At 52.5% G+C, this 23,350-nt stretch overlaps 2 protein-coding genes across 8 annotated transcripts in view; both read right to left on the bottom strand.

Moving 5' to 3' along the window:
- Positions 1-1,244: 1,244 nt before the first annotated feature.
- On the bottom strand, positions 1,245-9,601 carry LOC125337025. 2 transcript variants are annotated; one of them, XM_048326260.1, is made up of 12 exons: positions 6,596-9,601; positions 5,913-6,051; positions 5,675-5,736; positions 5,052-5,208; positions 4,372-4,628; positions 3,949-4,034; positions 3,316-3,419; positions 2,953-3,070; positions 2,610-2,718; positions 2,105-2,280; positions 1,718-1,836; positions 1,245-1,386 (listed from the first exon to the last, which is right to left on the bottom strand). In XM_048326260.1, the coding sequence occupies exons 2-12, from the start codon at positions 6,022-6,024 to the stop codon at positions 1,250-1,252; spliced, it is 1,437 nt and encodes a 478-aa protein (XP_048182217.1). In that variant the 5' UTR covers positions 6,025-6,051; positions 6,596-9,601; the 3' UTR covers positions 1,245-1,249. The 2 variants fall into 2 exon arrangements, with proteins under 2 accessions (XP_048182217.1, XP_048182216.1); XM_048326259.1 differs by having other exon boundaries at positions 5,913-9,601.
- Positions 9,602-9,706: 105 nt separating this feature from the next.
- The window catches only part of CCDC30 (coiled-coil domain containing 30), a 35,144-nt gene continuing 21,500 nt past the window's right edge, over positions 9,707-23,350 (bottom strand). For all 6 annotated transcript variants that reach the window (XM_048326254.1, XM_048326253.1, XM_048326255.1 and 3 more), the window contains 14 exons: positions 22,995-23,135; positions 21,483-21,620; positions 20,527-20,684; positions 18,965-19,205; positions 17,393-17,566; positions 16,565-16,774; positions 15,842-15,999; positions 15,241-15,388; positions 14,613-14,734; positions 12,998-13,139; positions 12,028-12,164; positions 11,649-11,760; positions 10,854-10,921; positions 9,707-10,267 (listed from right to left, as the gene is read on the bottom strand). In XM_048326254.1, the coding sequence (XP_048182211.1) occupies positions 10,045-10,267; positions 10,854-10,921; positions 11,649-11,760; positions 12,028-12,164; positions 12,998-13,139; positions 14,613-14,734; positions 15,241-15,388; positions 15,842-15,999; positions 16,565-16,774; positions 17,393-17,566; positions 18,965-19,205; positions 20,527-20,684; positions 21,483-21,620; positions 22,995-23,135 (2,172 nt within the window). In that variant the 3' untranslated portion in view covers positions 9,707-10,044. The remainder of the gene's footprint in view (positions 10,268-10,853; positions 10,922-11,648; positions 11,761-12,027; positions 12,165-12,997; positions 13,140-14,612; positions 14,735-15,240; positions 15,389-15,841; positions 16,000-16,564; positions 16,775-17,392; positions 17,567-18,964; positions 19,206-20,526; positions 20,685-21,482; positions 21,621-22,994; positions 23,136-23,350) is intronic.

Here is a 23,350-nt window from a genome sequence, read left to right as displayed (position 1 = left end):
CTGAGTGGTTCCCACAGACTTTGGCTCCCCCATTCATTGGAGCTTTACATTATTTTTACATTTTAGCAAACAAAGGCCTCAACATTCACTGGCTACATGTTACAGAGTTCTCTAATTAATATTCTATCTTCTATTGGTTAAATGATTGTCTCCCTTCTCACACTAATTAGTCCACAGGCTCAGTCTTGTCCATCTTTGGAGTTGGTGGGATTCTGGAGCTAGTGGCCGTCAGTCAGTTGTCATGTTCCCCCCTGCCAAAATCACCTTTCATAGACTGAAGACCTTGGACTGGCCCTGTTTGTTCCTCCTTAGGCCCAGCCTCAACGGCCCTGAGAGCTGTGCAGCCCTCAGAGGGACCTGAACAGGTTGGGGAGATGGGCAGGGAAGAACCTTCTGAAGTTCAACAAGGGAAATGCAGGTCCTGCACCTGTGGAGGAACAACCCCAGGCACCAGCAGAGGCTGGGGGTGACCTGTGGGAGCAGCTCTGCAGGGAAGGACCTGGGGGTCCTGCAGACAATGAGCTGTCCCTGTGCCAGCAGAGGGTGTCAGGAAGAGCACTGCCAGAAGATGAGGGAGTGCTCCTGCCCCTCTGGTCAGGGAGGAAGGGCAGGAGGCACATCTGGAGTGCACATCTGCAGTGCTGTGTCCACTTCTGGACTCCTCAGCACAGTAGGGACAGGGAGCTCCTGGAGCGGGGCCAGTGGAGGCTGAGGAGATGAGGAAGGGCCTGGAGCATCTCCCTGCCCAGGAAAGGCTGAGGGAGCTGGGGCTGTTCAGCCTCAGGAGGAGACACAGCTGAGAAGGGCCCTCATCCCTGTCTGCCCCTGTCTGCAGGGAGGGCTTAGAGCAGGGACCAGGCTCTGCTCCAGGAGGCCTGGCGATGGGACAAGAGGAACAGGCAGGAACTGATGACCAGGAAATTCCAGCTGAACATAAGGCAGAACTTCTTTGCTGTACAGTGACCGAGCCCTGAACAGGTGGTCCAGAGAGGGTAATATCCTCAGTGGGGATATTTCAGACCCATCCAGACACAATCCTGTACCATGTGCTCTGGGATGGCCCTGCTAGAGCAGGGAGGTAGGACCAGACGAGCCACTGGGGTCCCTTCCAATCTCACCCATCCTGGGATTCTGTGACTGGAGGTGTCCAGGTCCACCAGTCCCATCTGGATCACCAAACACTGCTGTCCCGACCAGGGGCTCAGTCCCTGGTGTGGAGCAACAATTCACACACCGAGGCGATGGATTTCTAGGTCTTTATTTCTTTTTCCGTGGTGTCATGTGGTATTCCTTGTTCCGTGGTGTCATGTGGCTGCCCCCATGTCTCAGTTCCACTGTTCTCTGTTTGTGGAGCTCCAGCTGCTTCACCAAACTCAGAATCAGGAGCTGTTCAGGATTCAGGGAGGAGGGCAGAGAACTTCTGCTCACCAGGTCCGCTCCTGGAGGTCCTGTAGTCTCCCAGACACCCCAGCCCTGCAGACCCAGCCCTGCCAGCCCAAGACCTGGGAGAGGCCAGGCTGGACAACACAGGAACCCACCCACATCCCTACCTGCCCCATCCTGCCTGAGGCTGTCACCCGGGACTGGAAGGCATGTCTGGTTCAGGGACACCTCCAGGACCCCCAGCAGCACAGACAGTGCTTCTCGGGGACTGCTGCCAGGCAAGGGAGGAATGTGCTGCCACAGGAAAACGCATCCAGTGCTTGGAAATACTTACCAAGGAAATTGTCGTAGGACCATTTCCGTAACAAGTTGATCTGCAAGGCCTTCTTGCACTGCTCCCGGGCAACTTTGTATGGCTTCAGATTTAGCAGGACCTGTTTTGCTCGTGGGGTCCTGCAAAGCAGGGACAGATTCTGCTCTCACTCCCTGGCTGGAATCCTGCCTGGCCCAGCTCCCGCTGCTCCTGTGTCCACATTCCCTTTGGCCCCACCACCCCTTTCAGCATGGGTACATGGGACACCAGGATCAGGGGCTATCCCAGGGCATGCCCATGGCAGGGGATGTCCAAGGGACAATATCCAGCCCAGGGTTCAGGGCTCCACTTCCTTGATCCCATCTGTTCAACCCTCCCTGGCCCTGCTAGGTGCTGCCACACTCTTACCTTGGCTGTGGTCTCCCCCCACGAGGGAACGGTGTCTTCTCCTCCTTTCTCTCTGGGGACAGAGCAGCAGCCACTCCTGCTACAGCAGCCACTCTCTCCTTCCTTAGCCTTTCAAATCCTCCAGGATAGGAGGCAGCAGCCTTCCTCAGACTCCTCTGCTCTGCCAGGGGTGGAAGCTGTTCCATGAATTAAAGGGAAGGCAGCTCAGACATTTTGGCAACAACAAGGGTCCCATCCCGCAGCCCATGACCCAAGGGACAGTTTGGGTTCCTGCTCTCTCCCCCAGAGTTCTTGGCAGTGACCCTCTGCTTCCTGAAGAAGCCTGGACACCGTAGAGGTTCAGTTCAGAGAAAGATTCCTTGCAACATGGTACAGAATGATGAAGTTGTTCCCATGACTGAATGGAGGACCCAAAAGACATCCCAGAACAAACACATCCAAAGGGATCCTTTCAACAACCTCCCTGCAGTGATGCAGGACGCAATCCTACATCCATGTCACACACCTGGACACGTCTGCCCTGCCTGGTGGGAGCTGCCAGCCCAGCTTTGGGTGCTTCCATCCCCTCGGTGGCTCTGCCCTTCTTCCCAGAGTTCTCAATTGGAGGCAGCAAACTGCGAAGACACCACACAAGCATTTTGTCTGAGAAGAGTGGGAGCATCTTCTCCAGTGTGTTTTCCAGGCCTCTCCAAAACTCTGCTGCCTGCTTCCCATGCCGCAGGAACCAAGGCCTTGGGCACATGCCCATATCTGCTCTCCATAAGTACAAGCAGCATGGCCAAAGGTGACAGCTCCTTGCACCTGTCCAGAAGCACAGGATTACCCAAAGCCAGCTCCCAAACTCTCACCTCCCTCTCTGCACTCCACCATCAACCTTTTTCTTTTCTCTTCCCTTCACTTTCACGTCACATATCCGACTTGGAGAAAGACGCGGACGAAGAAGGAGGTGTTGGCTGGGAGGGTTCCCTGAAGAAGAAAAAGAGAAAGCTCCTCTCAGCTGCATCTCCAGAACATTTTGGACATGAGGGATCTCCCAGCCTTCCTGTCCCAGCCCAGTCCCCTTCCCTGAGGGCCATGTTGCTCCATGGTCCTGTCCCACTGCCTCCTTGGGTCCCCATTCAGAAAAAGAGGAGACCTGCTGGGACACTTTTCTGGCAGGAGACAGAATTCCCTTTGGCACAGAGGATGTCAGTTCCTAGGAGGGAACACACCTGGAGTTGTTCGGCGCTTGGTGTTGGTTTTGCTTGTGGTTCCACTGCCTAGTAGGGAAGCGCTTACAGGATGTGGCTGGGACTTCCCATCTGCCTGCACAAAGCTGCAAAGAAGGTGGTGACACCAGTTTGAGTAAGGGCAGCAGAGTCCATGGCAGCCTCTGGGAAGAAGTTGTTCCCAGGCATCCAGTTCTCCAAAGGAGACATAACACTGGAGCACAGGCAGAAGAGCCTCCCTCCACAGCACTCCTCTCAGTCAGGTCTGGGATCCCCCTTGTCAGAGACACTTTCCAGGGAAAACAAACCCACAGTGACTGAGGACATCTCAGGCTCTGGGGCATGTTGGTTCTCACTCTTTCTCAAAGGAAAAGGAAGGAGCTGGTGGAGCTTCCATGGCCCCCAAGTGTGCCTCCAGGGTCATTCCCACAGAGGTGGGAAGATAAAGAAGGCCCTCTTCCCAGGGAATCCACCTGAAACACTCCCCAAAGAAGCCAGAATGGCCATGGACCTTACACAATTTCAATTCCACCTCCAAAATTAAATACATCCAAGGATTCCTCCCACAGGGGAGAAGCCTGGACAAAAAGGTGTTGCTGGTTATCACCCCCCATGTACAGAAACAATTGCACTCACTGCGGCAACACAAGGACACCTCCAGGAGGAATCTGGGAAATGTCCTCTTCTGTGTGGTCTATGAATAATGGCTTCAGATTTGGGGACTGCAACAGGGACAGAGACATAACAGGATCCACAGGGAATTTACCTGCTGTTCACAAGGCACAAAACCCCTCTGCCACTGCCAGCCCCAGCTGCCCCTCCTCAACCCCCAGCCCCAGCCATTTCTCTGCCACCCCGTGCCCCTACATCATCCCAAATCCATGAGCATCTCCACCGCCTTGGCTTTCTGGCATAACAAGGCCACACCAGCAGCATCTCCACAGGAGCCAAAGCCCAGGGCTAATTCCCTGGGAGCAGGAGGGCAGGCTCAGCTACCAGGACTGTGGAAAGCTACGCAAGGCCACGGCTGTGTCCCCATGAAATACATGCAAGACTCACCTGGAGCAAACCCTCTGCCAGGTGCTCCGACTGAGCCACCTCTCGGATCAAGCCTTCAAAGAACCTCATGGCTACGTGGCTTCCCCGGCAGACCAGGACGCCAATGTCCTTGAACACAAAGTCGAAGTTCTGGCCACTGGCCAAGGCCCACACACAGATCTTTAAAGTGGCCTCAATGCACATCATGATGGTGGCCTTGGGCTTGTGCAGGCGCAAGGACACCTCAGCGCAGACCAACTCATTGGTCTTGGAGAGCCCTGTGGAGAAACCACCCGACGCAAAGTCACTCACTCAGCCCTTCTGTGTGGCCCCTCAAAACAAAACCAACAACAAAACCAAAACAAAAACCAACCCCCTCCCACCACAGTGACTCTTCACCCAGCAGCAAATGTCCTGCTTTTGTGCCATGAGCCCCTGTCCCTGCACCGCCAACTCAACCACCATGCTCCAGCCCCACAGAACCTCCCAAGTGGCTGCAGGAGCCAGCAGGAATTCTGGTTCCTGCCTTCCCAAGGTGGTGGGGATCATCAGCCTCACTGGTGCCAGGAGATTCTCAGGAACACCTCCAGGAGCTCTCCGGCAGCAGCCAGCACGCCCCGGCACCCAGAGAGCCCTGGAGAGGCTGCTGAAGGGACCCGTTAATGTCCAGGGGGAGCACGGGGCTGAAGGGCTCATCTTACCAGGCACAGGGCTGTTCCCACAGAGGAGCTTCTTCCCCACCAGCAACGGCTTGTTCAGATCAAACTCCAGACTGTCCACCATGAAGCCTTCCCCTTCTCCATGCCAGATGGGTCTTTTCATAATGTGTATGGTACCCAGGCCCATCAGCCCAACTCTCTGGAAACAAAAGCAGGCAGTTACAGGGCAGACAGGAGGGAAAGCTAAGGGTGATCTGTGGCCTTTCCAGCCCTGCAGCTCCAAGGCCTGAGATGGAGGCTGGTTCTCAGGAGAGCCAGGAAAGCTTTGGAGAAGAGCCTTTCACTCCCTCATCTCCAGGAGCTGCAGGGTGCAAGACATGTGGGAGAAACTCCTGGAGCCTGGGAAGGCCCAAGGAGTGCAGGAGCACTGCCTGGGCATCCCTCCTTTCCAGCCATCCTGGGGAAGACTCCAAAGAGGAAACCCAATGTTCTCTGACTCAAGCACCACCTGACTTCTTGCCTGTGCTCACAGTGGGTCTCTGACCAAAATTCAGGGTCTGCCTGGGACACTTCTGCCCTCTAGGCTGGGTGAGGGCCAGGCGGGATGGGGAAGGATCGGGAAACCCCCATGGTCTGAGGGAGGACCACGAGGAAACCAGCCCCACCTTCTTCAGCAGCAGGTCTTGGCGATAGCATTCAGACACACAATCCCAAACTTTAGTGATTTCTGTCGGAAGACGAGAAAGGGCCATGTTGAAGTTATGAAGTTCATCATCCCCCCCTCACCTTCCTAATGGCAGATCCCTTTCTCCAAAGGGACCTTCTCCCTGGGCAAAGCCACTAACACATTCCCACCCCAGGGAGAGGAGGATGCTGGGACCTCAGGGGATCTCAAGGCCTTACCATCTTTGTGGAAGTACACAAGGTCCGGAGACAGCGCGAGGAGGAAGCTAGGGTAAACCTCTGTCGTGGCTGCGGCTCCTCCTGCCCGACTTCTTCCTCTCCTCCTGTCCATCCCACCACGGCCCCAGGACGGGGGGACCTGTTGGTACAGCGGGGCACCACAGCTGGGCTGGTCTCTGGCTCTCAGGGAAGTGGGTGTTACGGTTCCATGGAAGCAGAACGCCCCATTGTGACCTCACATGCATCACCGAGGGGTGCAGAGCCACACACAGACACGCCCCTGCCCCCAGGCTTCACCCTACAGTGCTAGGAGGCTGTACTTATCATTTTGAGGGGCTGGCCCACCCAGCCACTGCCCTTCCCGACAAGTCTCCCACAACCGCTGGTGAAGCACATGGGAAAATCGGATGGAAATCAATTCAGAATGATTTACACGGACACTGGGAATTGCTGTGTTACAAGTTAGAAATTTGGCAGAAAACAAACCTAGTGTCCCAGCTGGTCCTGAGGGATCAGACGGGCTGCAGGCAGCAGGGCTGAATTCCTGATAGGAGCCAGTTCCACCTGGCAGGTGTGGTCACATCCAGTGGGAACTTTCACAAACACAGATTCACCAACAGTGCAGTTTACTGGAGCAGCGGGTTACAGACTCTTGTTAGACTGAGAGTGATAAATGCACTGACCTGCAAAAGCTGCACAAGACAAATGTTCCCAGGAATTCTTTGATGCAGCTGGAGACACAAATCTTTGATAAGGGGTGTCCCCGCTTTGGGGAGGAGGGAGGAGCAGCCAATTTATCTGTAAATGAGGGATATCAAGAGTCATAATGAGAGAGATTACAAAGGCTCTGGGTCTTGGCAAGGGCAGAACAGAACGTGACACCTGAGCATCACTCCCTCTTCCACCTGGCAGATTCCAAGGATAGGCCTCTGCCTGATAACCCATCACCCCCTCCGCAGGCGATCACACCCAGGTACTCCCATCACCACATATCCCATGGAAATCCCTTAGGTTGTGGCCCTCATTCCTACACAGGCACGGAGCTGCAGCACAGGAGACCTCCAAGGCACTGGTGTTTGCAGGGTCAGGAGATGACTGGCTTCAGTCATCAGTAAGTTTCCATCATGGCCAGAATCAAAGTTATCTGAAACATCTGGAAATTGTTTTCAAAACTCCAGCACCAATGGTGCCGTTCCACTCAGGCTCTGACTTATGTAGGGACTGTTCCAAGGCTGTCAGGGAATGCCTGATTATCCTTTGTTCCCCACCTTGGACAGGCAGCTGCTGTTCCTGTTGCACTCAGGAGTTCCTGGTACGGTCAGGGGATACTTCACCTTATCAGGTGCTTATCAGGAGCTCCCATAGAGCAGGGGGAGGAGGATGTACCACAATAGGTTATTGCAAAAACAGCCACAGGGCTGATGTTGGATGCACAAATAGTCCATGAAGTGTAGTTCTGGTGGGGTTCACCCAGAGCAGGGTTCACTGAATGTGACACACAGGGTAACTGATCCCAGTTAACTGGCTAAGTGATTACCAGTTACGGGGATCCCAGTTACCCTGAACCAGATCCATTCCTATGCTGGGCATAAAGAAAACAAACCTGCAGCACAGTCCCAGAGAGCTCCAACAATGCCATCGCCATCATAGATTCATTTCCTGTGTCAAAAAACTCGACGTGGCTTTACCCAGGAATTTACCCAGGGGTATCCCTTCTGGGAAGGGGAAAGGGGACTACCCAAGGACATCCCTTCTGGGCAGGATGAAGGGGACAACCCCATCAAATTGTCCCTCCAAATTCCAGGTTGAACTCTCATCCCCTAGGTAGGTACAAAATTGGGGTACATTTCATACCTTATCAACCACGACCATGCTAAGTGCTGTGGGTGGGATCGTGGTCAAACCTCCTGTTCTCTGTGGTCCCAGTGTATGGAGTATTCCTTGGTAGGGGTTGTTGGGTATCAAGCAGAAAAACGAGACCATGCCCTGCTCCACGTTCCTCTCAATGCCACAGCAACACAAACTGCAGGACTGCACTCGCATTCTGCATCTGCACCACAGGCCCTGTCACATTTGAAGCTTTGCATTTTCTTCCCTGTTTCATGCTTCCAGCACTGGGGAGGCCCTACCTCGAGTACTGTGGTTGTTTTGGGCCCCTCGCTACAAGACAAACCTCGAGGCAATGGAAGGTTGTGGAAAATTGCCCATCCTGTTGTGTGGGCACAGAGCTGCTGTGAGGTGGGGGAGAACTGATGGAGCTGTTCCGAGCCATCTCTGAGGTGGGATAACCCAGGCTCTTGAGGCACCCTTGGAATGGATGAGAGTGAAAGGACGTTGAATGATTGGTGTTTATATACATATATACATACATATTTATATATATGTCACATTTATTTTAACACTTTGGTTGCAATGGAACTCACCTATGTGGCCATTTTGGTTATTTCCTTTAGAGATATACCAATATAAAAGTATAAAAATAACACTTTAGAAAATACATAAGGAAAAGAAAGAAAAAAAAGAAAGATTAAGAGTAGAGAGTGGAGAGGAAAGGTCTCACCACCCATGAGTGACAAGCTCAGTGACAAGACTTGGTTGTTGCAATTTCGGTGTCCATGGTCAAAGTGATGGTCACAGTCTGGATCCATCAGGGGTGGGGTCCAAAAACACAAAGTTCAGTAGGTTAATACAGGCTCAGGCTCGGTGGGAACACCCAGGTACCTTCCCTGGGGTCAGGAGTTTTACACTGTCTGATGTAACACTGGGGTCATGCCCAGTCCTCTGGTGGAAGGCCCAGAAATGAGTCTGTGCGCCCTTCAGGGTCTCTGATGGTTTGTGCCCCTTCTAAGACCTGACTCTGCCTCTCCCTGAGTGTGGCTGAGCCAGTTCTGCCCCATCAGAAGGGATGAAACCCTTCAGCCCTCCAGGGGAGTGTTCCTGATACCTATCCCGGGGTCTGGGGTAGTCCAGGGCACAGCCAGAGGGCTGAGGATGCACTACACCCCACCCTGTAAAGCCCAGGCAAAGCTCACGCACTCTGGGGTGTGCAGAGGAGCCCAAAGGCACACCCAGGGCTCTGCGACACAGAAAATCCCATGGAGAGGCTCTGTGCACCCCAAAAGGCTCCTTGAGGGCTGTGGGGAGCCCAAACAGGCACAGCCAGGGGCCACAGGCACCCAAAGGCAGCGCTGGGGCCTGGGCATGGCACAAAAAAACCAAGAGGTGGGGTTACCCCAAAATGGACACCAGGGGTTGGGATACCCTCTAAGGGACAGCCAGGGTGCAGAGGGAGCACACCGAGGGGTCCAGGGCTCCCCAAAACACACGGGGAGAGCCCAGGAAGCACAGAAAGGCCCACAGAGGTGCACAGCCACACTCTGTTCCCACCTGACCTGCAGTTCTGATCCCGCTGCTTCCCTCTTGGCATCCTCAGACCCCCTCCACTCCCTGTTTTGCATGGCCTGATCCTTCCCACTCCCACTCAAGCATCCTCAGAGATCATCTGCTCCAGATGTATCTCCTTTCCTTTCCTGGATGCTCAGATCCCTCCTCTCTTCTGCCCCTATTCCATTTCCCTTTGCCCTTCCATCTCCCTTTATCTCATTTCTGATCCCTCTGCCCATCACATCCTGCCCCCAGAGCTTCTCTTTCCCATCCCATGTTCCTTCCCTACACATTCCCATCCTCTCCCCCGTGCTCAGCTGTCCCGTTCACCTCTGCACAAAGCAAAGGGAACGCTGAGAGCATGGACAAAGGGGAATGACACTGTGTGGGCACGGACTGTGGGCACAGGGTGAAAGGGAACTTCTCCAAGTTTTATTTATAAAATGTATAGATTTGGACTGGACTGGACAGAGAATTAGGGTTGAGGGAAGATACTCTTCACCCCACCCCTCTTCCATTGTACTGAGTTTATATACAAATTCCAGCCTCCAGTGGATCTGGGATCACACACACACTTACAGGTGGGCAAGTGAAAAAAAAAAAAAACCTGTGGAATCATTTAGTTGGAATATATCCCAGAAATCATGGAGTCAGTCCATTTGGCAATTCTCTTTGCAGGCTCTGTCATCCCGTTGCCCCAGGAGCCCAAATCCTGCAGTCCAGGTAAGGCTGCACCAACATTCCCAGCTCAGAAGTTCTCGGAGCCAAGGCTCTGGCTCTCATCCTGCAGTGGTGAGGCTGTGGGGGCTGGGGTATCCCCAGGAGAGGCCACATTCAGGTACCCGATCTCCGAAGGCTGTGAGGGGGACAGGCAGAAGGAAGAGTCCTGGCTTTCAGCCTCTCCCTCAGGCTTTGCGTTCTGCGGGGCCTTCAGGGCGCCGAGGAGCTCTGGGAGATCTCGGGGTGGGAAGCTGGAAATAAATTTCCATTTTCTGTCATTCCGTGGAGTCTGGGAGACCCTTACCCAACACCTCTGAGCAGCACATGGCGATGTTGATGCTTTTCTCTTGGATCAAGACTCCACATTCCTCCTCCAGCCAAGGAAGGGACACCCTCAGCCAGCCCAGAACCTGCTCAGGCCATCCTTCACCCCAACGGCCGCTGGGGCTGTTACCAAACCCCCTGAGCTGCAGGGTCCCTTTGCCTTCCTTTCACATCTGGTTTGGCATGGATTGGAATGGAGGAGCACATCCCAGTGTGATGTGGGACACAGCTCTGGCAGCACTAGGGCTCCAAGTCTCACCACCTCTTGTATAAAGACTCTTCCAAAGCCCCTGAGCACCAAGACTCCTAAATCCCACAGTGTTCCCCAAAATATTCTGAAAATTTGACTTCTCCATCCCATCAATTGACTGGTTTTAATACCATTTTAATACCATTTTCCCTAAAATTTGACCAAAAACAAACAAAAAAGACTTCTGGGAGGTGAACGCACAGTGTGGAGCAGCCAAAATGCTAAAGTGGACGCTCTCTGGCTCCTCCTCCCCCCCACGGTACCTGGCACGAGGAGGTGGCAACACCTTACTCTGTGGTTGGCGTTCAGAGCCAGGAATGATCTTCGAGCCCTGGAAGGAGGAACAGAGACTTTGAAAGGAGGAGGTGCAGGTCAGACCCTGAATTCCGACAGTTCCTGGTCTTCCAAGCTCTCCCCCAGCTTCACTGAGAGTCCTGTCCACCAACTGCAGCCCCACAGGGGTGCTAATCAGGGATTTGTCCTTTGGGTGTGAATTTAAACTAAAAAATCCAAACCAAGCCCCACCAAGGCCAGGTGAGCCCCAAACAGCCCTTTCCCCCTCAACAGCTCATTTCCAACCTACCTGGGTTCTATACAAATTAAAAGCCCCAATAAACTCCTAAATCTACCTGGTTGATTTGAAAACTCTTTGATTTCCTGGATTGTCTCCACTTCTCCTGCCAAAGTTCTTCATTAACATGGCCAGTACCTTCACTCAGCTCAGGAATTATCGCTCAGCTTGGCCTAAGGGAGGAACATTCCTCCTGGCACTTGGGGTTGGTTCTCCTTTCCTAGAGCCAACTTTACAACTGAGGCCTTTGAAAAGCTCTGAATGTGCCAAGTGAGATTCCTGTCCCTGTGGAAGGGGATCCCACGGGCAGCAGCTCAGGGATGGGCAGGGGCTGAGTGTATGGAGCCTTCAGCTCCTCACAAAGCCCCTCCTCACCATAGCTGTCGGTGAGCCCTTTCCATCCCAAGGGTTGGATCCAGCTCTTCCCAAGCCCCTCAGACATCAGGTTCTGTGATTCCTGCTGATCCCAGCCCTCCCGAGGTCTCACCTCTGTGTTGGGAGCAGGGCTGCTCCTGAGAAGGTGCTGGGAGGTGGCCACATGGCTGGAGAGCTGGAGCTTGTCATGCAGCCGAACATTCTCCTCCTCCAGGATCTTCCCTCTGGGCATGGCACAAGGCACAAGTTACTTTCCTTCCAGCCATGCTCCGTTTTCAAACAGGAATTTTCTTTTCCGACCTCAGAGCTGTTGCTCTCCACAGCCTCCAGCTCAATGGCAAGGTCTTGGATGGGAAAACGGGCTAATTACAGCCATGAAAGCCACTGCACCAATTGCTGGGGCACAATCCAAACATTCCTCTGGAATTCTTAAGAGGCACAAAACCAGGCAAAGGGAGAATCCTAGGGGATGGACATCAGCAGGGGCCTACCTGCTCTGCAGGGAAGGAATCCCAGACCGGAGGCTCAAAGGGGACTCCTCCTGGTCTGATATTCTTTGTAGGAGCCGTCGCCTCTCCTGGAGTAATTTCTCATTCTCAGCAGTGATCTGGGCAATCAGCACCTTCCCCTGAGGGTGGTGGAGAAGGAAAGAACAACCACCAGTTACTCTTGACTCTTCTCTGTCCTCTGCAAACCTCGGGGCTTTCCCAAGGGATCACCATCAAGGATGCCAGCTCCTAAAAGCTTGGAGTCACCACCCCTGCAAGTGCTCAAGAACTGTGTGGACGTGGCCCTTGGGGACATGCTTTACTGGTGGTGGATGGATGGTTGGACTTGATGAAGATCCTCATCTTAAAGGTCTTCTCCAGCCTCAACGACTGTGCAATTCCATAGTCTGTTCGATGTAAAATACCCCAAAAAGAGGCTCTGGGGTCACTTCCCAGCAGGAATTGCTGAGGCAAAGGAACATGGAGTTCAGCCAGTGTCAGACTGGGATTTGAGGATGTGGCTTCCCCCCAAGGTCAGTCCTGAGCCAGGAATTTCCTTTTGGCTTTTTGTTACCATAGATTGGTGCCCCTGGTCCCTTCCTGCAAGGAGGGACTTTAGACAAGGGCCTGGAATGCAGGACAAGGGGGAATGGCTTCCCACTGCCAGAGGGCAGGGTTAGATGGGATATTGGGAAGGAATTCTTCCCTGGCAGGGTGGGGAGGCCCCAGCACAGGGTGCCCAGAGCAGCTGGGGCTGCCCCTGGATCTCTGGAAGTGTCCAAGGCCAGGCTGGACGGGGCTTGGGGCAGCCTGGGACAGTGGAAGGTGTCCCTGCCCATGGCAGGGGCTGGGATGAGATGAGCTTTAATGTCCCTTCCAACCCACACCATTCCCTGAATCCATGATTTTTTTGGAAGCAGCGGTGCCCCTGCAGCCTCCCTTTGCAGGAGAAGCCCTCAATGTGTCCTCTCACCTTTTCCACTTGGAGCTTCGACTCACTGAGCTCATTTTCCAGCTGTTTGATCCTGCTGTCCCTCTGTTTCACCTCGTGGATGAAGGTCTCCTTGGCCCTGCGGATCTTGCCCTTGTGCCGGAGCTGCATCTCGTTGTATTTCCTGGGAAAGCAGGGACAACCATCAGGCTGTGAAAGGCTCTTTTGCTCGGGGTCACCATCCAGGCAGGAATGTCCTGGGCTTATTCAGGCTCCTCAAAGTCCAAACTCAGAGTCTCAGCCATTCCCCAGCTCCTCCTGCCTGCCCAGAATGAGCACATGGACTGTCTGGACTCTTTCAGTGATCAGTTTGGGGGTGTTTTTGTTGGAAATTTTAATTTTTAAGTGTCGATCAAATGGAAATTGGTAAGGACCCAAAGCATTTCCAAAAGTGACTCCCAGCTTTACAAATCCTTGTGCTCACCCCTCCCAGCTCTTTATAAAAAATACGGTTATAAGGGCACCAAAACTGGAAGTTCCAGGGAAAGGATAAGTTGGTTTTGTTGGTGGGGATGTGGATGGTTAAGGGAATGACTTTTGAATAGGAAGAAAATTTAGGAAAACCCTCTAAGATCATCAAGTCCAACCATCCTCCAGCACTGCCAGGGCCACGCACTAACCATGTCCCCACGTGCCACATCCACACATTGGTTGGAAAACTAAGAATTCTAAACAGCAATGGACAGGCCAAGAGGAGCAAGAAGAGCCACTTCAGTGGGAGCTTCTTTGAGCTGGGCCACTGGCGACAAATACTTTTCCCTCCTGACACTTCTGATTTTTTCTCTTCCCCTCTAGTCCATTTGGGCGAAGTTCTTGTTTATTTTTATCCAGTTGAGATAGAAGGGAAAATAACACCAAAATAGAAGAGAAATTTCTACCATATAAGGGACATTTGCCCATGTTTGCTCAAAATTCATGATAAAAAAAGCTACTCTGCTCCAAATTAACCAAAAGGGCTCTGAGGAGAAAGGAGCAGCTCCAGGGAGTGTCTCTGCTGACACCAGACCCCAACCAACACCCTCCTGTGCTGCCTTCAGCTGCCAAGGAGAACAGGACAGCTGGGAGAGCTGGAGGTGTTCACCTGGAGAAGAGAAGGCTCCAGGGAGACCTCAGAGCCCCTTCCAGGGCCTAAAGGGGCTCCAGGAGAGCTGGAGAGGGACTTTGGACAAGGGCCTGGAATGACAGAACAAGGGGAAATGGCTTCCCACTGCCAGAGGGCAGGGAGAGATGGGATATTGGGAAGGAATTACTGGCTGTGAGGGTGGTGAGGCCCTGGCACAGGAGGCCCAGAGAAGCTGTGGCTGCTCCACCCCTGGAAATGTTCCAGGCACGTTTGGACAGGGCTTGGAGCAACCTGGGATAGTGGAAGGTGTCCCTGTCCCTGGCAGGTGAGTGGAACAGCATGGGCTTAAGGTCCCTTCCCCCCCAAACCAGTCTGGAGTTCCCTGACAGCAGACAGGGAGGGTGAGCTCACTGCACACAGGACTAGTGGATTTATTGCTAAAAGCCTGAACACTGGACAGGAAAATCCACACCACAGCCAAATCCAGCAGCAGGCCCAGAAGGGGCCATTCCTCCGCAGGTTTTTGGGCATTACCTGACATAGAGATCCTTCTGGTTCAGGAGCCGGACACCTTCCTCATACAGGGCTTTGTTCTCCTCCTTCAGGAGTGCCAGCTGCTCCGAGAGCTTCTGGTTCTCCTTCTGGCACTGCACATGCTGGAAAAGGGTTACTTTTAACTTGTGTGTGTGGCCCCAACTGGAGGGGCCCCTCTGCCTCCCATCTGCCTGATCTCCAAAGCTTCTCTCTCATCAATCCCAGTGGTTCCCACTACAGCCAATATCCAGCCAGCCAGCCAGCCAGCCCCCCAGACCACTCCCTCCTCCCCCTAACAAGGAGCAGTGGGATTTTGTTGCAGAGAGAGGCAATGAACCCTCCCAGACAACAGACTCTGCCAAAATTTCCAAGCAAAAACTCTGAGCTCTGCAAGAAAAAGGGAAGGAAGAAACCACCCAGCCTTCCTGTGCCCTCAGAGCTGCATCCCAAGAAACCAACTGGCAATGGGATGCTGCTTTTCCTCCAGCTCCTATTGAAATCAGTGGGATCTGCAAGGGCTCAGCCCTGATCAGATGTTCCCAATTCCAGCGGCCCCCAGGAGCAGATTCCAGCTCATGATGGTCCTGTTCCCCCTTGTATGACGAGGAACCCCCTCACTGTCACTCACCTCATCAGCATCCAGCTTCTTCTCATCCTCCAGGACGTGCAGGGTCTTGGCCTGGAGCTCCACATGCATCTTGGCCAGCGATGCCTCTGTCTCCCGGGAATGCCGGAGCTGCTGCCGCAGCTCCTCCACCTGCTGCTCCAGCAGCCTCCTGAAAACACAACGGGGTGACAGTGAGAGCTGGAGGGGGATGTGCGACCTGCCCCCAAGGTGTCTGTCTGTCACCCAAACATGCCCTGCTCTCCTCCTGCCCCAGCTGACATGGAGGGGACAAAGGAATCAGCACATCCCAGTTGTCCCCATGTCCCAGTGACACAGAAAGGGGGGATGATATACTGGGATCATTCCCAGCTGCACAGGGAAGGGGGCTGTTGGCATCACTGGGCTGACAGTGACACCACGGCCCTTCCCAGGCAGATGAAGCCTCCAAAAATCTTTTATATCTCAGGAAGGGGGAATCCCTGGAGAACTCCAGGGACAAGGCAGGTCCAAAGGGAAGACAGGAGGTCAAAGCAGTGGTTTGTGTCTCCCTGAACCCTCCCAGGGCAGCCAGGAGCTGCCAGAGGCTCCTGGGGCTGGCACAGCCCCTGTACAGCACAGAGACCTTTTCAGCTGCTCCTCATGAAGTTCCTGCTGCACTCGAGCTTCATTTTCCCGAGCTTCCTTCAGGTCCTCCTCCAGAAGCTTCTTATCAGAAACACGGGCCTCTGCCAGCAGCAGCTGGTGCTGGGAATCCTTCAGCTTTTGCTGGAGTTTTGCGATCTTGGATTAAAATGGACATGGATTAAACATTCTGAATGTACAGGCCAGCATCTGAATCAGACCCCTCTGATCCCCCAGTGTCTGACGCATGGGAAGGAAAGATTTCCTTGTTTTGACTCTAAGTCCATTAAAAGCAAAACCTCTGGAATGGCTACCAGATTTTGGACCAAATACTATGTCACAAATTCTCGGCAATCCTTTTTTGACCCAATTTGATCCTGCACATTTCAAAAGATAATCCAATGATTTCTGAGGAGCATGGCAGAATCAGTGCCATGGAAAACACAAGGTTTTGGAATTTTCCAGCCAGTAAACAGTATGAAATCTCCTCAGTAAAAACAGAATCGGGGTTCCCTGTGCCTGCCAGCCCCACTATCAGTATTTCAGAGACATTGGGTTATCAGACGTGGCTTCCATTGCCTTGATTATGCTCCCACTAATTACAGGCTTTTTTCCTATAATATTAAGCCAAGGGATCACAAAAAGGAATTTGGGGAGGCAAGCCTGCTTGTTTTCTGCACTAGAGCTGCACAGAACTGTCAAACACACCCCAGCTTACACTCACCTTCTTTTGTGCTTCTCCTGCTCTGGATTTCTCCTGGGCCAGCCTCTCCTGGAGGCTGCTCTGGAGCTTGTCAGCCTGGGAGCACTTGGAGAGCTCCAGTTCCAGCTCCTTGACCTTCTGCTGGCTCCTCTCCCACTGTGCTGAGAGGGAGGAACATGTTTCTGTGGTGTCTGAGAGTTTGGCCCGGGCCTGCTTCAGCTCGGCTTTGACCTGAGATCCCAGAGAAGAAATCGGGTTTATACTTCAGCATAAATCAGCTGGAATGGCTCGGCTAGGAAAGGGGGACAGGATTCCAGAATGAGCAAAAGAGGAACCGTAGAGGAAGTAAAGCATGTTTTATTTGGAGGCAGTGAAATTCATCACAGAATCCCAGAGCGGTTTGGGTAGGAAGGATCAGCTGGTTCCACCCCCTGCCATGGGCAGGGACACCTTCCACTATCCCAGGTTGCTCCAAGCCCTGTCCAAACGTGCCTGGAACATTTCCAGGGGTGGAGCAGCCACAGCTTCTCTGGGCCTCCTGTGCCAGGGCCTCACCACCCTCACAGCCAGTAATTCCTTCCCAATATCCCATCTCTCCCTGCCCTCTGGCAGTGGGAAGCCATTTCCCCTTGTTCTGTCATTCCAGGCCCTTGTCCAAAGTCCCTCTCCAGCTCTCCTGGAGCCCCTTTAGGCCCTGGAAGGGGCTCTGAGGTCTCCCTGGAGCCTTCTCTTCTCCAGGTGAACACCCCCAGCTCTCCCAGCCTGCCTCCAGAGGGGCTCCAGCCCTCGTGGCCATAATGCCCATGGAGCTGAGGCAGAGCACACTGGGCAGCCTGGCTCTGTCCCTACCTTGGTGCATTCCTGCTGGAGCAGCAGATTTTGCCTCTGGAGGTCAGCATTCTTCTCCCTCTCATACCTGAGCTCCCTCTCGGCGGAGCTGCACAAGTTCTGCACCCGCCGCAGATCTTGGCGCAGCTGCTGCAGCTTCTCCTCCTGCTGCTGGAACCTCTCCTCGGACAGACCCTGCAAGAATGGCAGAAGTGAAATTAACTTTAAGGCAGGATAAAGGTGATTAATGATAGCAGAAGCCAGTTGGATTTAAGGGCATTTGGGCAGGAAGATGGATAAAGCCCGGTGTTTCTCTGTCCCTACACCATGTCCTGCTCCCTTCCCTGTTCCTGCAGGGCTTTAAGAGTCATGTGGATGTGGCACTTGGGGACACGGTTTATGGTGAATATGCAGTGCTGGGTTAATAGTTGATCTTAGAAGCCTTTTCCAAGTTCAGTGATTCAATGATTCTCTCCATCCCCTCAGAGAAGCCAATACAACTCCTGAGGCCGAAGGTGAAGAGGTGATAACCTGGATGAGGAAAAGTTTAAAAAAAAAAATCCCCTATTAGAACAAACCTGTCCAATCAAAGCAAAACTACTAGGCCACTTTGTACTCTTGTACCAGAGTCTCACTCAGGCATCCAAGCAGGAGTGATGCAGCCAGGCCAGCTCGCAGAGGGATCAGGAACAGGAGAAAGGTGAGTCCTGGCAGCGGGACAGGAACACAACGGGACAGAGCCTGGACGCTGGGAGGTGTCACCGATGGTCTGCAATGGCTCTTGGGAGATAATTGAGCTCCTTGGTTCACCCACCTTCCTGACACACAGGCCAAAATCTCTGCTTGGGTTATACCAAAGCCTTTCTTTCAAGCATCACTGTCAGCCATCTCCGGATCTGCATTCCCACTTTGCGCCTTCACCCTCTGCTCTTGGGACCAGATGGAATTCCCTGAAGACCAAATCTGCCTTCTCACATAATCCCCAGATAACTTCCCAAGCTGGGAAAAGTCTTGATCCAGCACTGTGGGATCTGGCAGTGTAAGTTGTCCTGGAGGTCCATTGGCTCCATTGGTTTTGTGGGGTTTTCCAAATTTGTTTCTATCAGGATCCCTTCCCACATCCACTGCACTCCTTGTGTCTTGCTGGATGGATTTGCTGCTTCTTGTATGCAACTGGACTCCTATCCTCTACTTCCCACTCCCACCCTGGTCTTACGGACCACCCTGACCTCTCTTCTCCCCCAAATCCTTGCACAGAAGCTGAGCTCCTCCTCGGTCTCCCCATCCTGAGTTCTTCCATAATTTCCTTCCCGTTAGGCAGGGACACCTGCACCTCCCTTTCTCTTTCAGCTCACAAGGTGAGAAAGATGAACAAATTCCATTTAAATCACTTATTTCTGCCATGTGCAATCAGTTCAGTTTATCCACGTTCCCACAAGCACAACATCCAAAAGCACAACACAAGGAAATTAGCACATCCCTGATTTCCAACCATCGCTCACACCACATGACTGGCTTCCAGCCCACTTTAATTAAGTTTTGCCACTCAATTAGTGACAAAAAGCAGGATGCAGATGACAAAGCTGCCCATACCTGTTTAAGGCTCCCCTCTAAACTGCCTGCCGAGTTCTGCCATGGGAGAAACCTGTTTTCCCTCTGCTCCAAGCCTGGGATCATCCTCCTCATGTCTCCGCTGGGGCCCTGCTCCCGGGCACTCCGGATGTCACATTTGAGCTGGGCAATTTCTTCCAGCAACATTCGTTTCTCTTCATTGCTCTCTTTGAGCTGCTTTTCCAGTTCCTCCTTCTTCTTGTTGCTCTCTAGTAATTCAGAGCTTGAAGGAAAAATAGTAAAGGAGAGAGATAATACACACATCCAGGGAAAACACCCTTAAAGGGGAAAAGCTTGGGAGATGAGAGTCCAGTGAAACACTCAACTGCCTCGGGAGGCTCCAAAGGGGATTCAATCCTGGGTGCAGCAGTTCTGGGCAAGGGTCAGTCTCCCTGGGACACTTCCCACAAAACCACGTGCATCCAAAGGCTCAGCTCTCCCTGGGGGGAGGTAACGGGCTGGCTAAGGAACCCTCACAAAGGCATGGGAGCTGCTCTGGACTCAAAGCCACAGGAAAACACCGGAATAGGGGCTCGGGTGTCCCAGTCCCGCTGCCTGACTTAATCTTCACCCAAACTCCATCTCCATTTTCTCCATCCAAGCCCAAAGCTGTGGCTGCCCCATCCCTGGAAGTGTCCAAGGCCCAGTCGGATGGGCTTGGAGCAACCGGGGATAGAGGAAGGTGACCCTGCCCATGGCAAGGGATGGAAAAGGATGAGCTTTAAGATCCCCTCCTCCCCAGAACAGTCTGGGATTCTGTGATTCTATGTCCTGGATGTCCAGGCACAGGCACAGGCTGTCCAGGCTGGAATCACCATCCGTGGAAGCGTTCAAAAAGCCTGTGGCTGTGGCACTTGGGGACATGGGTTAGGGGTGAACATGGTAGTGTTGGGAAATCGCTGGACTCAATGATCTTGGAGGGCTTTTCCAGCCTGAATTCTATGATTCCTTAGCAGCTCCCTACCTGCCTTCTGCTGGTTGTACTTTATCCCAGTACCAGTAACCCAGGTCACTGTAACCATACTGGACTTAATCCAAGCTTTTATTTACTAAGGAGAGCCTGAGCCCACATGCTCCAGCTCCAAATTTGTCCTGATCTACTCAAAAAGGGGAGTCAGACAAACACCTGCTGACACCTCCCCTCCAAGGACACCCAGATTCCAAGGACTCCCCAAATCTCCAGCGGGACTAGGACCACCAACTTCTGCCAGCAGTGAGCCCTGAGGAGCCCGAACCCACAACAGGAGAGTTTTGGGACCCTGTTAGTCCAACTCCTAGGGAAGAATCTTCCTTCCTAAGGACAGCTCCCATTTAGGCTGCTCACAATCTGGAAGAGCTGCAGAAAAAAATCTTTAATTCTGGCCAATCCTGATGGCACTGAGGGAATTCACCAAAATCAGAGATGCTGACCCGAGGACAACACAAAGATGCCAGGCCCATTTTTGCCAGGAGCAGCCCCATGGGGATTTGAAAAAAAAAAGACTCAAAAATTTAGTCAGCAAAGACAAGGAGCAGAAAATACCACAGGCTTTGTTAAGGTTTACCAGAGCAGTTCTTGTTCTTCCCTCAGGTTTTTGATCTGTTCTTCCAAAAACACTACTTTAGCCATCTGTTCCTCATAGGTCTTTGCATCTGCACAGGGATCTTCCTGTTTCTGCTCCACTTTGGGACTCTGTTCTCTGTCTTGCAGGATTTCAGAGGCCTATAAGGTCAGAAGACACCACGACTTGGATTTCCTTTGCTCTGACGGAAATCTTTTGAGCAGCACAGGGCAATCTGGGGACTCCAGCAAGACATGGCTTGTGATTCTGTGGCTAAATTATTGCAGTTCTTCCCCCTTGGAGACACGTGCGAGTCCTTTTTCCTGCATGGAAAGTAGCTGTGTCTAACTACTACCAAGCCATGGTTCTTTATTTGATTTCATCCCACTGTGGCCCATCTGCAGCTCCCAGGGATTTACAGCACGTGCCAAAGCTCTTTACAAAAGCAGCAGCTCTTGGCAAACCAGGAGGAGCACAAGGTGTGGATTCAGATGGCTGTCACAGAGGTGCTCCAACTCTACCCGAAATACCTCTCTAGGGACGGCTTCTCCACTCCCAGCGTCACCTAACCCTGTAACACCAGGTAACAGCACACCCTGAACCTGAGATTTGAGGAGAAGATGCCAAGAAAAAAAAGGGGCAGGAAAGGAGGAATGCATCAGGACAGAATCACAACTGGAGTCCACCCAGTGTCAGATCTGCTGCTCAGCAGTGACGGACCCAAATCTTTCAGACACAAACACTATTACCCTCACTAAACACCAACAGCAACTTTGATTCCTAAAGCTTTTTAATCAACAGCTCTTCCTGAGCTTTCAGTCCCAGGTATTTCCTGGTATTTCAATTCCAAGGCATCTTATCTACACCAGGACAAATTTGCTCATATTTGAGCAACACACCCCAGCAGCTCCTGCCTGCATCAGACACCACAACAACTGGGAATTCTTTCCATGTCTCACCTCTGGATCTAACAAAGCACTGTCTTTGTGTAGCTTCTCATGGGAGACATCCACAAGATCCCTGCTGGCTGATGTTCTCTGGAGACTCGGGAAGGTGTTTCTGTGGCTTGAGAGCTCAGAGTGGGAGTCAGGCAACCCCTGGAGAGGAAACAACAGAGTCAGTGGATGAAACACAGCCCGAATGACAAGCTCAGAAAAAGATTTCTCCTCTCAACTGTCCAAAAATCTCTTAAAAACAAGAAGAGATTTCCAGGTGACAGAACCCAACGATTTCATGCCAAGCTTGTTTCCAGCACTGTTGGGAAATGATTCATTGCAGCTGCTCCATCCAAAGGGAATGAGCCCATGTGGGAAGCCAGGAATCCACCAAACACATGCAGAAGTCTCTATGCTAAAGGCTGTTCCAGTCTAACACAGAGCTCTGTATTCCATCTCCTCCTGAGCCTTTTGATGGGAAAACAGCCCCTCCTTCAGGGAGACCAGTGGCCAGTGGGTGACTGAATTCCAATCAGACTTTCAGGGGTGGATGATTTGGATTCAAAGGTCACTGGATCATGAGTAGGTTGAACTACTGGGAGGCAAGGGTTAAAAAAGGACTCTTCCCATTCTTCCCAACATCCCCCAGATCAGACAATTCCTTTCCATGTGTGTACTGATAGACTGACCCAGCCTTTTCCTCCCAGCCAGGCTGTTTTCATCCCAAGCTTTGATCCTGAGTTTCAGTGTGGATTTGTTGCAGCCCGACCAACCCCTGGCCTCTAGATGCCACTGTTCCTCCAGCAGCGCCTGTCTGTGCCAACAGCTCAGGACTTCCATGGATTTTTACTTGGATTCAAGGAAGTGACAGGACTCACAAACTGATCTAAGGCCTCTCAGAGTGCTAAAAAACGGGTTTTGTCATGGCTGTGACCCCCCATTGCCAGTCTCCCATTGCCAGGTCCCTTTGTCCAGGCCACGGATCTGCCAATCTCCTAAATTTTTACCCTCATTTTCAGCCCTTGTCCTGACAGCCCTTGGACAATTTTGCTGGCACCACTCACTGTCTCTCCTCTGTGGCCCAGCTGGAATACAAGAGTTCCATCAAAATTCCCAGCAGGAAAATCCCCAGGAGCTGATTTAGCACCTAAATTGGTTCAAGCCAAGTGTGCTGAGGTCCTTGGGGAAATCCCAGCAGGATGTTCATTTGGCTCTGGGTGTTCGATTCCTGCAATTAATACCTGAGCCTGAAAACTCCCTCTTTGCCCTCCAGAGAATCAGGGTTTGGCTACAAAGTTGGAATTACTGATCTGGTATTAGATTCACTGAAAGGAAAAATAAATTCTGGAGTTAGAGATGGTGCCATGAGAGCAGCTGGATTGAAAACCCTTTGCCAAAGGTTTGAAAGTGGCTGGGCTAGAGAAATGCATCAAGAGATGCCAAACAATGAGCTTAGGGGGCACCTGGGGATGTTTCAAGGAGCACCTAAAGGCAGCTGGCTCCTGCAGGGAGTCCCACCACAGGGGCTGGACATACCTGGCTGCCCAGAACCACCTTCTCGGCCTTCAGATCTTCCCGCAGCAACTCCAGCTCAGATGCCAGTTGCTTTCTCCGTTCTCTCCTCTCTCCCAGCTGACTTCCCAATTTGTCTATGGTTTCCTGACAGCTTTCCAACATCTGGAACAAGAAATGTTAAGAGTGACTGCCACAACATTGTTTTTTCTACGCAGAGAGAAGCAGATTGCAGGAAATCTAGGAAAAAAGAGGAGAAAAAAGGTTCTCAAATGTTGCCAGTGGAATTCCTACATGGCTTATCCAGGGCTGGCAGAACCTCCACTGACCCAAAACACCTTGGGAAGCTCCTCCCCCATCTCTGCCTGGCTGACACACCA

The sequence above is a fragment of the Corvus hawaiiensis genome, chromosome 22 (genome assembly GCF_020740725.1).
Source record: "Corvus hawaiiensis isolate bCorHaw1 chromosome 22, bCorHaw1.pri.cur, whole genome shotgun sequence".
Classification (NCBI taxonomy): Eukaryota; Metazoa; Chordata; class Aves; order Passeriformes; family Corvidae; genus Corvus; species Corvus hawaiiensis.
Note: the sequence above shows the minus strand (reverse complement) of the source record. Positions and strands in the feature narration are given on the sequence as shown.

Bases quoted from the DNA above. Each gene is read 5' to 3' on its own strand.
- LOC125337025 (XM_048326259.1), bottom strand. From the start codon at position 6,024: ATGGACAGGAGGAGAGGAAGAAGTCGGGCAGGAGGAGCCGCAGCCACG. The intron at 4,629-5,051 runs GTAAGATGAGCC...GTTTCTCCACAG, and splicing joins TGGGAACAGCCCTGTGCCTG to GGCTCTCCAAGACCAATGAG. The intron at 4,035-4,371 runs GTGAGTCTTGCA...TCCCTGTTGCAG, and splicing joins TGGCAGAGGGTTTGCTCCAG to TCCCCAAATCTGAAGCCATT.